The 16,381-nt window shown below is 39.6% G+C and overlaps 2 protein-coding genes across 2 annotated transcripts; both read right to left on the reverse strand.

The window, feature by feature from the left end:
• Positions 1 to 113: 113 nt before the first annotated feature.
• On the reverse strand, positions 114 to 5,646 carry LOC137127791 (bactericidal permeability-increasing protein-like). The gene is made up of 16 exons (XM_067505198.1): positions 5,576 to 5,646; positions 4,298 to 4,405; positions 4,098 to 4,212; positions 3,891 to 4,022; positions 3,645 to 3,800; positions 3,457 to 3,520; positions 3,179 to 3,239; positions 3,006 to 3,097; positions 2,743 to 2,919; positions 2,607 to 2,666; positions 2,359 to 2,526; positions 2,200 to 2,267; positions 2,055 to 2,097; positions 1,913 to 1,976; positions 1,333 to 1,409; positions 114 to 1,220 (listed from the first exon to the last, which is right to left on the reverse strand). The coding sequence occupies exons 1-16, from the start codon at positions 5,643 to 5,645 to the stop codon at positions 1,179 to 1,181; spliced, it is 1,497 nt and encodes a 498-aa protein (XP_067361299.1). The 5' UTR covers position 5,646; the 3' UTR covers positions 114 to 1,178.
• A 5,011-nt stretch (positions 5,647 to 10,657) lies between these two features.
• LOC137127787 (bactericidal permeability-increasing protein-like) lies at positions 10,658 to 16,001 on the reverse strand. The gene is made up of 16 exons (XM_067505194.1): positions 15,892 to 16,001; positions 14,875 to 14,982; positions 14,675 to 14,789; positions 14,448 to 14,579; positions 14,202 to 14,357; positions 14,014 to 14,077; positions 13,722 to 13,782; positions 13,550 to 13,641; positions 13,287 to 13,463; positions 13,151 to 13,210; positions 12,903 to 13,070; positions 12,744 to 12,811; positions 12,599 to 12,641; positions 12,457 to 12,520; positions 11,877 to 11,953; positions 10,658 to 11,764 (listed from the first exon to the last, which is right to left on the reverse strand). Exons 1-16 carry the CDS (start codon positions 15,983 to 15,985, stop codon positions 11,723 to 11,725), a joined length of 1,521 nt encoding a protein of 506 aa, XP_067361295.1. The 5' UTR covers positions 15,986 to 16,001; the 3' UTR covers positions 10,658 to 11,722.
• Positions 16,002 to 16,381: the final 380 nt, after the last annotated feature.

Raw genomic sequence — 16,381 nt, forward strand, 5'->3', positions numbered from 1 at the left:
TTAGAAATTTGACCCATGATCATTACCTCGAGTATTGGGTGCATTTACGTATGTTTTTCAGCAGTTTCAAATTGAAATGTTTGTATTCTCATGCTCAAATAAAAATCCATTCCAGTAGTTCAGATGTTTTAATAGAATCATGTAAAAGGCTTTTAACTATAATATCATAGGACAAATGAAGATTACCATATGGAAAATCCATTTAACACTCATCAGTCAGTAGCTTTACAAATATCAAATTCTCCTTTGAGATATTTCTGTATCATTTCATTTATGTTTGAGGTTTTGTGTCTTTCAATATTGATATTTTCGTCTAACTCCCAGACTCTGAGAGGTCGAGCCCTGAGTCACAGCTCCCTGAGAGACACAGTGGCACACTGTAAGCCTCTGTCTAGGCATCAGGTTGATGAACATGTGGCGTCAGACACCAGCATGATTGAAACTTGCCATTGATAGACAGAGGTGACTTCTCAGGAAATTGGCTTTTAGTTTGTAAAGACAGACTGCCACACTTCGTTCTTCTCATCGGATTTTTGAAGACAAACTGGACAATTGTGTTGAGCTATGAAAACTGCATTGATATTTAAACAGTCAGCACCAAACGTGTTTATGTTTGTATTAAACTGATACTGAAACCCTCTAGGATCATTTAATACACAGTACTGTGACAGATTGGTTTTTGTCTGAATGAGTGGTGTGTGATTGATGTCAAAGCATTTTTTTCCTTAACTGCAGTAAAAAAAAAACCCAAACACCCTTGATCAGCACAAGTGTAGATTTGCTGGGTGAGTTACACAGACAGAAACGTTGAGAAAGAACCCGCGTAAAGTCAGCATAAAGCTCTGTAATCGGCTTTGAAAGGAGCATGTTAGTTTGGAAGAGATGATTGTGGCGACAACAGTGAATCTCATTCTGCAAAACATCCTGTGTTATGACAGCACTGCACTGACACTGATGGGAAAAACTCACTGCCCCTCATTTGCATTTTCTATGTAGAAAAGCTGATCATTTAAGATGATGCATAAAAATACAAAAAGGGTAACAATTTAAAGCAAAATCAAGATGCAAACTATTTCTCAAGCTGGTAATTGTAGTAGTTGTATAATGGCTCTGTGTGCTCATTCGTGGCTCCATCCCCTGGTGCAAAAGTAAACCATGGGAATTTTCTGGATTAAATTTCAAGCCATGAACTGAACATCTGTCCCAATCAGCATGTAGTCCTAGGGGAGAAAAACAGTTAATGGTTATTAATAGCTTTTAGATCATGAATTAACCCTCATAAAGAAACTATAATAATCACTGCAGTAATATAGAAAATGCCATGTCTCTGACCTTTAGGACCTGAAGCTGGGTATTCACAAGTTTCATCTTCCCAAATGCAGGAAGTGGGTATCCCTTTGCAAGTTGAGCTATGAAGCAAAATTAACACATTTAGAGAAACAAAAATCGGATTTGATGTGCAGAAAAGTTACTACAACATGTAATCATAAAGCACAACCTACATAGTTAAAAGCCATCTGACTGTTTTAAGATATAACACAGATTCAAAAGAAACCAGCGTGATCCATTGAAAAGACCTAACCTGATTCTGGAAGCATTAAAAACACTAAATGTACAGTCGTATAGATGGATAATGTCACTAACCTAAGTACAGATAATAAGATTGTCCTTTATTTGACAGTTGAGAAATCAGCTCACTGCATGGCGACTGTAAACCCACTGGTTTTTGGCTATGACATTAAAAGGGCGAAGTCTGTTTTTGTGCTGCGGATCTTTGATTTGAAATTCAAATGAGGGTCTAAAAAATGACCCTAGAAGTTAACAAAACTTGGCTTTACTCTGTGTGCAGCAGCAAGTACATGGCCTGGCACCTATTTCATTTTGAGAAAACACTGAAAATACAGCAACTCACCATTCACTTTGGGTATCACTACCAGTTCGAGCACCGTTCGGAGGACCTTATCAAGGGATTTGACCTGTAGGTTAGAGTTAGATTGTTAGACTTGTACTGCTGGTGAATGACACTATGACTCATGTTAAAATGCAGCTCTCACCTGAAACGCCCCAACATAACTTGTCCCCAGGGTCAGATCCATTCTGTGCAAATGAGGCAAAATTAGACTGCAACGTTCATTACGAAGACCTTTTGGCCCCATTTTTTCCCTTCTGAGAACGAGTGTTGATTTTTTAGTAACTCACTTGTTAAGGCTGACAGCTCCAGCCAGCCTCATTTCAGTGACAAACATCTGGGTGCTGACACTGGTGCCCTGTAAACAAAGTTGTGAAAATTGAGTTTTTTTGTTTACTTATAATCTAAAGCACACTAATGCTTGTTATTGTTTCATCTGTGTAACCTACTAAGTTCAGGACAAAAAGAGGGGACAGTATGGCGGTGGGTTGGATGGCGTAGGCCGTCACTGTGCCAGTGGCCTGGATGGTTATGTTGTTGGGTTGAAAACTGATGATAGGAGTTTTCACCGTCTTCACCAGCAGTTTTATCATCAGGCCTGGGTAGAGCTTGGCAATCTGAAAATATACCATGACATATCTGACAAATCGCCACAGGAAATCATTCTGATTATGAAAACAGAGGTGTGTGTTTTCACCTGTGGGATGAAGATTCCAAACGATTTAGTGTTGAGTCTTATGGGAGAGCTTTGAGGGATCTGTTGTGACAGAGTGAGAGTTTTTAGACCATTGTGACCCCACGAAAAGTGAATAAGCCAGGAGCAGGAGACTCACTATATCATCTGTGATGTAGAGATTAGAGACTTCAGCTTTATCATAGACAAAGGCTGCAGAGTTGGCGGTGAAGGCAGACAAACCCATGTACAGCATGTTGTTGTTCTGGGACGGCAGGGAAAAGAGTGTGGGGGAGACTGGAGGCTCCTGGTGCTTCCCGATGTTGTAAAATTCACCCTACAGAGCGGAAGAAGAGACGATAAAGTAAGAAATCATCTGTGTCTTTATGCTTACTTTTTAGATTCTGAAATGTAATTCTTTACCTTTAAGTTCAAGTCTATAGAAGACGATGACACCGTGGGCGAGGACACCATTGAATATTCAATCTCTGCATACTTGTCCACCTGGGCTAAAACTGCAGTATGGTATAAAATCAGTTATATGTTCAGCACAATTATAACATCTTAATAATTTATGTGACAGGATTTTTTTTTACCATTGAGAGTTTTTAAGTGAGGGTTCAAATTAGATACTGCATTATTCACCAGAGGGCAGAGCTGCAACAATAAAGAACAGAGAAACTCTGTGTCATATCAAACAGTGATTTCTGAATGGAAAAGCAAATATTCTGCTCCCAAAACTGGACACTGACACCATCTGTATTTTCCATTTAATGCCACTTTTAAATTTTATGCCAGGAGCATCTGTTGTGAGTTTGGCCCCCAACTAGTTCAGATGTATATGACAGCGAGTTTAAGGCTGGTTTCCTCTCACCTTTTTTGCTACTTCATCACGCAATGCCTTATCAATGAAGCTTGTGAACAGATTGTACAGCCAACTGCAACAAACAGGAAATACAAGAAATAGGAGTGTTTGCAGTCTGTCCAGCATGACATTTAAAACTGGAAATTCCTATTCTGTCAGATAATTACAAACGTAGCAGGCAGAAAGCTTTGTTTTACCTGGCTCCACCGTGAAACTTGATGCTGACACTGCCGACACTGGCTGCACAGCCGACACTACTGACTGCAGGTCGGCCTGTCTCATCACTCCTGATGGCGATACTTGTAGTGATAGTGAGTCCGTTCACATTCAGGTCAAAAGAGCCGCTGTCCTTTCTGTTGATAGAGAGCAGTCACTGCTGCAGCAGAAATATCACAAAATGCACTCAACGGTACAGCTCAAAGAAGAAATCTTTGGCCACTCACATTATTACGAGGTACTTGACCCTCCAGTCCCCATGCAGACTGAAGAAAGCATTACTGATAGACAGTCTCACACCAGTACCTGGCACCAGATCCACTGCAGACTGTGGAAATCCCACATTTACTATCTGCAAACTAGAAGAATCAATATACCCGTTTACAAAGACACAAACTTATAGCACCTGAAATATTACAGTGACGGTGCTTTACTTTGACAGGCTGTACTGGACTTTTCCAATGGGAAACACACGCTCTGTCCCTGAAATATCCGGGATTTTGATGCTTTTGAGTTCCTGCTGGATTGAAGCCAACCCCAGTTGCCTGCCTAAAACAAGACTAAACTTGATGATAGAGCCCATGACATAACCTGTTTATCACCTAATAGAAGTAAAGTTTGCAGCGAGTGTTACCATATTCAAGGCCTTTCCGTGTTAGCTTGACATTTACTCCAGGGTTGGTGCCTAAGGTCACAGGGATCAGAGCAACCAGGACGAGCCAGCAGCACGGGTACATCTTGACTGTTTTGAGATAAAACATTTATGAACACTGCACCATAAACCAGTTGACTTTTCTGCTTTTGTGTGGTTGCTTTTGTTTGGGAAATGCTTTGGAGGCAAAACCTCAAAACATCTTTTAGAAGACTTTTGTTTTCTTGATCAGAAATGACAGATTTTCTATTCTTCAGTCAAATGTTACATACATGGTAAATGGTCTGCACTTATATAGCGCTTTTCTACCTATTGGCACTCAAAGCGCTTTACACTGCTTCTTATTTACCCATTCACACTCACAATCACACACACATTCATACACCGATGGGGGAGCTGCTATGCAGCTGGCCAACACTCATCAGGAGCAACTAAGTTGGGGTTCAGTGTCTTGATCGACATGTGACCGGAGGAGCCGTGGATTGAACCAAAACAACTGTGAGATTGGTGGACAACCGCTCTACCTTCCTGCGCCACAGTCGCAGGATCATATCCTAACATGTATGATGCATGCTTCCTGAATTATTCATATAGGAGCACCTTTCTCACCCATTTAGTTTTATCAGAGTTTAGTGTGAGTGACAGATTTAGGTTATGAATGAGTTTACAAACAGACAGTTGTTGAACAAGTTGTTGAACATCCCCTCAAAGACATATGTGGGTCAGACATGCACAAGAGACATAACAGTTTAATTGTGTTTCAGGACACAACAGAAGATGGGAAACTTAAAAAAAATAAAATAAAACAATGTAAAAGAGCTGTCTATTAAAGAAAATACATATTTAACTACCAGAAAACAAAAACACTCACCATCCCTGACTACACATACCAAGATCAGGACTAGCTTTGGCCCAAGTAGTCATATTTAGTCTAAATACACTTCAGGATACGAGCAACACTAAGTCATTTTGTTTCATTATTTATACATTATGAATCATTATATTATTATAATCTAAACTGTTTGCCAGAACAAAGCATTCAGTGAAAAGACTAAAGATTGTCAAATGCAAATCAATGCACCACTTTAGAACTGTTTACCCCTGCAGTCCACCTATGTTACAAACTTTTATTTCGGTTTTAAAAAGTCAAAGTTCATTCACACACATTTGGAAGGATTTATTTGGACTCATTATTCCAAACATCCTGAGAACAATCTCACAAAATAGTGAATAATATAGTGAGTATGAAACAGCTCTTACCTAAAGCAGCAGTTTTTTTTAGAACCAATCTTTCTCTCCCGATGTCCTCGTTTGACTGAAAACAATGCATTCTGAAAGAGAAAGTAAGGCTCATGACTTATAATTTGCTCATTCAATTAGCAACAAGAATCACACCCAGTATTGATATGCTGAATGTCGTGCTGCTCTGATGTGATATAATCTTTTAAAAATCTCAAGAACCAACAGTGTTGGAAGAATGACTTATCTGACTGCTGTTTCCACAGGGCTCTGTGTTAGGACCAATACTTTTCAATCTGTATATGTCACCTTTAGGCAAAATTATTATGAAACATTCCATAAACTTCCACTGCTATGCAGATGATACCCAGCTCTATTTATCTGTGAAACCAGAAGATACTAACCAATTAGTCAAACTTAAAGCATGTCTAAAAGACATAAAGACCTGGATGTCCTACAATTTCCTACTTCTAAATTCAGACAAAACTGAAATTATTCTCTTTGGGCCTAAAAAGATGAGAAATATGCTGTCTAACAACATAGCTACTTTAGATGACATAACTTTGGCCTCCAGTACTGCGGTGAGGAACCTTGGAGTTATTTTTGACCAGCATTTGGCGTTTACGTCACTTATAAGACAAATCCCTAGAACAGCATTCTTCCACCTACGGAACATTGCCAAAATTAGGAGCATCCTGTCTCAAAATGATGCAGAAAAACGAGTCCACGCATTTGTTACCTTTAGGTTGGACTACTGTAATTCCCTACTCTTGGGGTGTCCTAATAACTCAATAAAAAGCCTTCAGTTAATCCAAAATGCTGCAGCAAGAGTGCTGACTGGATTAGGGAAGAGAGATCATATTTCACCTTCACTAGCTTCTCTCCATTGGCTTCCCATAAAATCTAGAATAGAATTCAAAACCCTCCTCCTTACATACAAAGCTCTTAATGGTCAAGCTCCATCATATTTAAAAAATCTCATAGTTGTGTATCGCCCGATTAGACCACTTAGATCCCAGAATAAAGGTCTACTTATGGTTCCCAGAGTTTGCAAAAGTAGAATGGTAGGCAGAGCCTTTAGCTATCAAGCTCCTCTCCTGTGGAACCAGCTTCCAATACAAATTCAGGGGGCAGACACCCTCTCTGACTGCAGACACCTTCCTTTTTGATAAAGCTTATAGTTAAAACTGCTCATACAACCTGAACTAGCTCCTACTTAAGATGCTATAGGTTTAGAGTGTTGGGGGACTCCCGCAAGTGCAATGAGCTCCCCTCCTCCTTTTCTCTATACATTTATTTGTCACCACTGTATGCTATTAATTTTGTGTCCTACCAACCTGTATAATGTTTTGTTGTTGCTTTTTGTTGCTCTTTTCTTTTCTCCCTTCACTTTCCACTCACCCCAACCGGTCAAGGCAGATGGCCGCCCACCCTGATCCTGGTTCTGCTGGAGGTTTCTTCTGTTAAAGGGAGTTTTTTCAAAGGGGATTTGTTGGGTTGCCTCTACATACTTGTGTAGTCTGGACTTTATTATGTAAAGTGCCTTGAGATGACTTTGTTGTAAACTGGCGCTATATAAATAAAGTTGAATTGAATTGAATTGAATTGTTGGCAGCCAAAACCACTTCTGATAGCTGGAACTTTAAAAGCTTAACATAGTCTCAAACTATTTTTTGTCTTCGCAAGTATTGTGGTGTTTCTTTTTTCCTGCTTTCTAGTTCCTGGTATGAATTTCCAGTAAAGTATTGTAGAAAATACCAAACATTGTTCATTAAGATGTCAGTTTTGTTAGAAGGTTGTAACACGCCAGTGAAATTTAAAAGTATCAACTGTTTAATCTGATAGTGAAGCAAAATACAGCAAATGTTTTGCTTCTGCATCCACTGCTTGTGTGGTAGAATAAAATAATGCCAGAGTGTGTTTCATCCATCACAACACAACACAAATCACAAAGCAAAGTGAAAATGGGAAATAGAATTTTGCTTTTCTTTCTCCTCTTAACAGGAACAGAACACAGTTTGAGCGTCCCAGACATGAGAAGGTGGAATTATAATAAACTGCTCTTTCTTTCATTGTCATATTTTTCTGTGTTAGTAAAAATGAAAAAAAAAAAAAACACAAATAGAAAAAGCTTTTATTCAAAAAACATTATCAAATAGTTTTATTTTCATGAATAAAAAGGTTAGCTATTAAGTTATTTAGAGAATTCTTGCTCTAGTGTGCAACCTCTGGCTCTGAATATTATTTTGGGTGAAGGTCTTACATTATCAATGAGTATAAAGACAAGACATCCATCCATCCATGCATTTGCTCATCTGAAGTGTTTCAGACATCCTTCTTCCCAGCACATATCTCATTCCAGGCTAGATGAGATATATAGTGTCTCTAGATTGTTGTGGTTTCTTCCCATGGGCATATCTGGAAAAATAGGTAGAAAAGCACTATATAAGTGCAGACCATTTACCATTTACCATTGCCAAAACAGCCTAACATGTCACCTGAAGGGAGCAGTTGACCCAGATGCTTTACATAATTGAAAGGTAATTTTGAAAGCTTAAAGGTGTGGTTCAACTGAACCACATAGCCTGAAACATATTATTTGCCACACACCCTCTGGTCCTTCTCTTTAAATTTGCAAATCATCATCCAGTCTGCCAGTCCATAGGAATGTTCTCCAATCTAACAACAAAGTGTCCAGAGCGTTCAGCAGTACACAAGTTCTTGCACAGCTATTTTCAATATCAACTAAATACTGGATACAGTATTTAGTACATACAGTGCAATGTGACCAATTGTCTCGTTTAGTTTGTACTGGGCTCACTATGGTGCATAGTGCACAGCTCTAATGGGTTTCTTGCATAGTGGACTATGGAAGAAACGGACTTAAGTTAGGGGCCCCACAGCAAAGACATCTGAGTCACAACTGTAGGTCAAAGATAATGATCATCCATCCAGTTTAGTTTTAGACCTCCTGCCTGGCAGCTCCAACCTCAGCATCCTTTTACCAATATATTCATAGTCTCTCCTCTGAACATGTCCAAACCACCTCAATCTGGCCTCTCTGACTCTATCTCCGAAACATCTAAATGGGTCCTCATTCCTGATCCTGTCCATCCTCGTCACTCCCAAAGAGAACCTCAACATCTTAAGCTCTGCTACCTCCAGCTCTGCCTCCTTTCTTTTTTTCAGTGCCACTGTCTCTAAGCCAAGCAACATCTCTGGTCTCACCACCGTCTTGAACACCTTTCCTTTTATTCTTGCTGATACTGTTTTATCACACAACACACCTGACACTTTTCTCCACCCGTTCCAACCTGCTTGCACTCACCTCTTCACCTCTTTTTCACACTCTCTTGTCCATCACCATAGCAAACAAGAAGGAGCTCAGAGCTGATCCTTGATGCAGACCCACCTCCACCTTGAACTCCTCTGTCACACCTATAGCACACCTCACCAAGGTCTTACAGCTCTCATAAATGTCCTGCACCACTCTAACATACTTCTCTGCCACTCCAGACTTTTTCATACAACACCACAGCTCCTCTCTCTGCACCCTGTCATACGCTTTCTCTAAATCTACAAAGACACAATGCCACTCCCTGTGACCTTCTCTTTACTACTTCATCCACCCATGGTAGAACAACTTGAACCCTGCTCCTTAGCTTCTAGCCTTGCTACCTTTCCACCTAGTCTCCTGGACACACAATATATCCACCTTCATTCTCTGCATCATGTCAATCAACTCTCTAGCATTCACTGTCATAGTCCCAACATTCCCAACAAGTCCCTACTGTCAGTCCTACATTCTTAGCTTTCCTCTTCTCTCTCTGCCTACGAACACACCTTCCTCCTCTCCTTCTTTGACTTCAACCAACAGTAGTCCAATTTCCACCGGTACCCTGTAGGTCAACAGCAGCGGTGGCGGTCGTTGTTAACCCCGGCCCTGACCGATCAGGTACGGAAGTCATTGTCATGATTCGCAATTTAATTTAGCATGTGTTTTACGTCGGATGTCCTTCCTGACACAACCCTCTGCACTTATGCAGACTTGGGACTGGCACAAGAAGACACTGGCTTGTCCCCCCTTGCTGTTGCATTACTTTCTTTTACTGCTATTGTCGCTTATCTCATTTCTCCAAACTGCTACTGCTTCCATTACAATTTAGTTTCTTACCTGTTCATGCATGTGGAGCCAAACATCATTATAGTCACAATTTAGACCAAAGCTGTAAAAGCTGTGTCACAGGTTATTTTCTAGCCTTGTCCATGCCATGTACTCTTTAAATTAATAATAAAAGTAACAGGGATATAGCTTTGTATCACTCAATATTTATTTATATATAATATTAGATGTGTTGCTGTGGCGACCCATGAAAGGGAACAGCTGAAAAGGAAAAGAAGATGGGCAGAGGGCATAACACTAGTTGGTAATTTTTCCAGAATATGTGCTTTTAACATTTATTGAAGGTGGAAGAAAGTTAATCATCAGCTTATAAACTTTACACTCTCTTAGGGGAAGGGAAGACTTCATTGTTTCTAAGTCTAAACTATAATTAATAACTCTGCATATTATGGATAAACGTTGAAGTCCTGTACCTGTGTACTAAGGGGACTTGAACCTGTCACAAGGCAACACAGCTTAGCTCAAGTTTCCATTTTTATGCAGGAAAGTAAAAGATCTGCCAAGGACCTGTGTGGGAGAACTGATGGCAATATGAAAGTGATTTTCCCCAAAGAGGATGATGCTGTTCATACTTCAGAATCCAACACTGGACCTATTAATGCTGGAGACTATGTGCTCGTAAAGGTAGGGCTCAGTTCATGGAGGTGATGCAGCTACAAAGAGTCAGCATGTCTTTTCAAATAAAGCCTGACTGATATGGCCAATACCTTCAGTTAAGCTCCGTTGTATAATTTGTAGCTGGTGAGGCTCAGTAGGAAAAATGAAATGTCACATACCCAATTCAGGAGAAAGTTGCTAATATGGCTATTAGAAATTTGACCCATGATCATTACCTCGAGTATTGGGTGCATTTACGTATGTTTTTCAGCAGTTTCAAATTGAAATGTTTGTATTCTCATGCTCAAATAAAAATCCATTCCAGTAGTTCAGATGTTTTAATAGAATCATGTAAAAGGCTTTTAACTATAATATCATAGGACAAATGAAGATTACCATATGGAAAATCCATTTAACACTCATCAGTCAGTAGCTTTACAAATATCAAATTCTCCTTTGAGATATTTCTGTATCATTTCATTTATGTTTGAGGTTTTGTGTCTTTCAATATTGATATTTTCGTCTAACTCCCAGACTCTGAGAGGTCGAGCCCTGAGTCACAGCTCCCTGAGAGACACAGTGGCACACTGTAAGCCTCTGTCTAGGCATCAGGTTGATGAACATGTGGCGTCAGACACCAGCATGATTGAAACTTGCCATTGATAGACAGAGGTGACTTCACAGGAAATTGGCTTTTAGTTTGTAAAGACAGACTGCCACACTTCCTTCTTCTCATCGGACTTTTGAAGACAAACTGGACAATTGTGTTGAGCTATGAAAACTGCATTGATATTTAAACAGTCAGCACCAAACGTGTTTATGTTTGTATTAAACTGATACTGAAACCCTCTAGGATCATTTAATACACAGTACTGTGACAGATTGGTTTTTGTCTGAATGAGTGGTGTGTGATTGATGTCAAAGCATTTTTTTCCTTAACTGCAGTAAAAAAAAAACCCAAACACCCTTGATCAGCACAAGTGTAGATTTGCTGGGTGAGTTACACAGACAGAAACGTTGAGAAAGAACCCGCGTAAAGTCAGCATAAAGCTCTGTAATCGGCTTTGAAAGGAGCATGTTAGTTTGGAAGAGATGATTGTGGCGACAACAGTGAATCTCATTCTGCAAAACATCCTGTGTTATGACAGCACTGCACTGACACTGATGGGAAAAACTCACTGCCCCTCATTTGCATTTTCTATGTAGAAAAGCTGATCATTTAAGATGATGCATAAAAATACAAAAAGGGTAACAATTTAAAGCAAAATCAAGATGCAAACTATTTCTCAAGCTGGTAATTGTAGTAGTTGTATAATGGCTCTGTGTGCTCATTCATGGCTCCATCCCCTGGTGCAAAAGTAAACCATGGGAATTTTCTGGATTAAATTTCAAGCCATGAACTGAACATCTGTCCCAATCAGCATGTAGTCCTAGGGGAGAAAAACAGTTAATGGTTATTAATAGCTTTTAGATCATGAATTAACCCTCATAAAGAAACTATAATAATCACTGCAGTAATATAGAAAATGCCATGTCTCTGACCTTTAGGACCTGAAGCTGGGTATTCACAAGTTTCATCTTCCCAAATGCAGGAAGTGGGTATCCCTTTGCAAGTTGAGCTATGAAGCAAAATTAACACATTTAGAGAAACAAAAATCGGATTTGATGTGCAGAAAAGTTACTACAACATGTAATCATAAAGCACAACCTACATAGTTAAAAGCCATCTGACTGTTTTAAGATATAACACAGATTCAAAAGAAACCAGCGTGATCCATTGAAAAGACCTAACCTGATTCTGGAAGCATTAAAAACACTAAATGTACAGTCGTATAGATGGATAATGTCACTAACCTAAGTACAGATAATAAGATTGTCCTTTATTTGACAGTTGAGAAATCAGCTCACTGCATGGCGACTGTAAACCCACTGGTTTTTGGCTATGACATTAAAAGGGCGAAGTCTGTTTTTGTGCTGCGGATCTTTGATTTGAAATTCAAATGAGGGTCTAAAAAATGACCCTAGAAGTTAACAAAACTTGGCTTTACTCTGTGTGCAGCAGCAAGTACATGGCCTGGCACCTATTTCATTTTGAGAAAACACTGAAAATACAGCAACTCACCATTCACTTTGGGTATCACTACCAGTTCGAGCACCGTTCGGAGGACCTTATCAAGGGATTTGACCTGTAGGTTAGAGTTAGATTGTTAGACTTGTACTGCTGGTGAATGACACTATGACTCATGTTAAAATGCAGCTCTCACCTGAAACGCCCCAACATAACTTGTCCCCAGGGTCAGATCCATTCTGTGCAAATGAGGCAAAATTAGACTGCAACGTTCATTACGAAGACCTTTTGGCCCCATTTTTTCCCTTCTGAGAACGAGTGTTGATTTTTTAGTAACTCACTTGTTAAGGCTGACAGCTCCAGCCAGCCTCATTTCAGTGACAAACATCTGGGTGCTGACACTGGTGCCCTGTAAACAAAGTTGTGAAAATTGAGTTTTTTTGTTTACTTATAATCTAAAGCACACTAATGCTTGTTATTGTTTCATCTGTGTAACCTACTAAGTTCAGGACAAAAAGAGGGGACAGTATGGCGGTGGGTTGGATGGCGTAGGCCGTCACTGTGCCAGTGGCCTGGATGGTTATGTTGTTGGGTTGAAAACTGATGATAGGAGTTTTCACCGTCTTCACCAGCAGTTTTATCATCAGGCCTGGGTAGAGCTTGGCAATCTGAAAATATACCATGACATATCTGACAAATCGCCACAGGAAATCATTCTGATTATGAAAACAGAGGTGTGTGTTTTCACCTGTGGGATGAAGATTCCAAACGATTTAGTGTTGAGTCTTATGGGAGAACTTTGAGGGATCTGTTGTGACAGAGTGAGAGTTTTTAGACCATTGTGACCCCATGAAAAGTGAATAAGCCAGGAGCAGGAGACTCACTATATCATCTGTGATGTAGAGATTAAAGATTTCAGCTTTATCATAGACAAAGGCTGCAGAGTTGGCGGTGAAGGCAGACAAACCCATGTACAGCATGTTGTTGTTCTGGGACGGCAGGAAAAAGAGTGTGGGGGGGACTGGAGGCTCCTGGTGCTTCCCGATGTTGTAAAATTCACCCTAAACAGTGGAAGAAGAGACGATAAAGGAAGAAATCATCTGTGTCTTTATACTTACGTTTTAGATTCTGAAATGTAATTCTTTACCTTTAAGTTCAAGTCTATAGAAGACGATGACACTGTGGGCGAGGACACCATTGAATATTCAATCTCTGCATACTTGTCCACCTGGGCTAAAACTGCAGTATGGTAGAAAATCAGTTATAAGTTCAGCACAATTATAACATCTTAATAATTTATGTGACAGGATTTTTTTTACCATTGAGAGTTTTTAAGTGAGGGTTCAAATTAGATACTGCATTATTCACCAGAGGGCAGAGCTGCAACAATAAAGAACAGAGAAACTCTGTGTCATATCAAACAGTGATTTTTGACTGGAAAAAGCAAATATACTGCTCCCAAAACTGGACACTGACACCATCTGTATTTTCCATTAAATGCCACTTTTTAATTTTGTGCCAGGAGCATTTGTTGTGAGTTTGGCCCCCAACTAGTTCAGGTGTATATGACAGATGATAAAAACAGAGAGTTTAAGGCTGGTTTCCTCTCACCTGTTTCGCTAATTCACCACGCAATGCCTTATCAATGAAGCTTGTGAACAGATTGTACAGCCAACTGCAACAAACAGGAAATACAAGAAATAGGAGAGTTTGCAGTCTGTCCAGCATGACAAGTAAAACTGGAAATTCCTATTCTGTCAGATAATTACAAACGTAGCAGGCAGAAAGCTTCGTTTTACCTGGCTCCACCGTGAAACTTGATGCTGACACTGCCGACACTGGCTGCACAGCCGACACTAGTGACTGCAGGTCGGCCTGTCTCATCACTCCTGATGGCGATACTTGTGGTGATAGTGAGTCCGTTCACATTCAGATCAAAAGAGCCGCTGTCCTTTCTGTTGATAGAGAGCAGTCACTGCTGCAGCAGAAATATCACAAAATGCACTCAACGGTACAGCTCAAAGAAGAAATCTTTGGCCACTCACATTATTACGAGGTACTTGACCCTCCAGTCCCCATGCAGACTGATGAAAGCATTACTGATAGACAGTCTCACACCAGTACCTGGCACCAGATCCACTGCAGACTGTGGAAATCCCACATTCACTATCTGCAAACTAGAAGAATCAATATACCCGTTTACAAAGACACAAAATTATACCACCTGAAATATGCAACACTTTGAAGAGAATTTACAGTGACGTTGCTTTACTTTGACAGGCTGTACTGGACTTTTCCAATGGGAGACACACGCTCTGTCCCTGAAATATCCGGGACTTTGATGCTTTTGAGTTCCTGCTGGATTGAAGCCAACCCCAGTTGCCTGCCTAAAACAAGACTAAACTTGATGATAGAGCCCATGACATTACCCATTTATCACCTAATAGAAGTAAAGTTTGCAGCGAGTGTTACCATATTCAAGGCCTTTCTGTGTTAGCTTGACATTTACTCCAGGGTTGGTGCCTAAGGTCACAGGGATCAGAGCGACCAGGACGAGCCAGCAGCACGGGTACATCTTGACTGTTTTGAGATAAAACATTTATGAACACTGCACCGTAAACCAGTTGACTTTTCTGCTTTTGTGTGGTTGCTTTTGTGTGAGAAATGCTTTGGAGGCAAAACCTCAAAACGTCTTTTAGAAGAGTTTTGTTTTCTTGATCATAAATGACAGATTTTCTATTCTTCAGTCAAATGTTACATACAGGAGGATCATATCCTAACATGTATGATGCATGATTCCTGAATTATTCATAAAACACACCTTAGGAGCACCTTTCTCACCCATTTAGTTTCAGCAAAGTTTAGTGTGAGTGACAGATTTAGGTTATGAATGAGTTTGCTAACAGACAGTTGTTGAACAAATTGTTGAACATCTCCTCAAAGACATATGTGTCAGACATGCACAAGAGACATAAGAGTTGAATTGTGTTCCAGGACACAACAGAAGATGGGAAACTTAAAAAAAAAAAAAAAAACACTGTAAAAGAGCAGTCTATTGAAGAAAATACATATTTTACTGCCAGAAAACAAAAACACTCACCATCCCTGACTACACATACCAAGATCAGGACTAGCTTTGGCCCACGTAGTCATATTTAGTCTAAATACACTTCAGGATACGAGCAACACTAAGTCATTTTGTTTCATTATTTATACATTATGAATCATTATATTATTATAATCTAAACTGTTTGCCAGAAAAAAGCATTCAGTGAAAAGACTAAAGATTGTCAAATGCAAATCAATGCACCACTTTACAACTGTTTACCCCTGCAGTCCACCTATGTTACAAACTTTTATTTCGGTTTTAAAAAGTCAAAGTTCATTCACACACATTTGGAAGGATTTATTTGGACTCATTATTCCAAACAGTCTGAAAACAATCTCACAAAATAGTGAATAATATAGTGAGTATGAAACAGCTCTTACCTAAAGCAGCAGTTTGTTTTAGAACCAATCTTTCTCTCCCGATGTCCTCGTTTGACTGAAAACAATGCATTCTGAAAGAGGAAGTAAGGCTCATGACTTATAATTTGCTTATTCAATTAGCAACAAGAATCACACCCAGTATTCATATGTTGAATGTCGTGCTGCTCTGATGTCATGTAATCTTTTTAAAATCTCAATAACCAACAGTGTTGGAAGAATGGCTTATCTGACTGCTGTTTCCACAGGGCTCTGTGTTAGGACCAATACTTTTCAATCTGTACATGTCACCTTTAGGCAAAATTATTATAAACATTCCATAAACTTCCACTTCTATGCAGATGATACCCAGCTCTATTTATCTGTGAAACCAGAAGATACTAACCAATTAGTCAAACTTTAAGCATGTCTAAAAGACATAAAGACCTGGATGTTCTACAATATCCTACTTCTAAATTCAGACAATAAATAAAGTTGAATTGAATTGTTTGCA

This window comes from Channa argus, chromosome 5 (assembly GCF_033026475.1).
Source record: "Channa argus isolate prfri chromosome 5, Channa argus male v1.0, whole genome shotgun sequence".
Taxonomy (NCBI): domain Eukaryota; kingdom Metazoa; phylum Chordata; class Actinopteri; order Anabantiformes; family Channidae; genus Channa; species Channa argus.

Bases quoted from the DNA above. Each gene is read 5' to 3' on its own strand.
- LOC137127791 (XM_067505198.1), bottom strand. From the start codon at position 5,645: ATGCATTGTTTTCAGTCAAACGAGGACATCGGGAGAGAAAGATTGGTT. The intron at 4,023-4,097 runs GTAAAGCACCGT...TGATTCTTCTAG, and splicing joins GTCCAGTACAGCCTGTCAAA to TTTGCAGATAGTAAATGTGG. The intron at 3,098-3,178 runs GTAAAAAAAAAT...ACCATACTGCAG, and splicing joins TCACTTAAAAACTCTCAATG to TTTTAGCCCAGGTGGACAAG.
- LOC137127787 (XM_067505194.1), bottom strand. From the start codon at position 15,985: ATGAGCCTTACTTCCTCTTTCAGAATGCATTGTTTTCAGTCAAACGAG. The intron at 13,783-14,013 runs GTGAGAGGAAAC...TTATTGTTGCAG, and splicing joins GTGGTGAATTAGCGAAACAG to CTCTGCCCTCTGGTGAATAA. The intron at 11,765-11,876 runs GTCAGAGACATG...TTTCTCCCCTAG, and splicing joins CCCAGCTTCAGGTCCTAAAG to GACTACATGCTGATTGGGAC.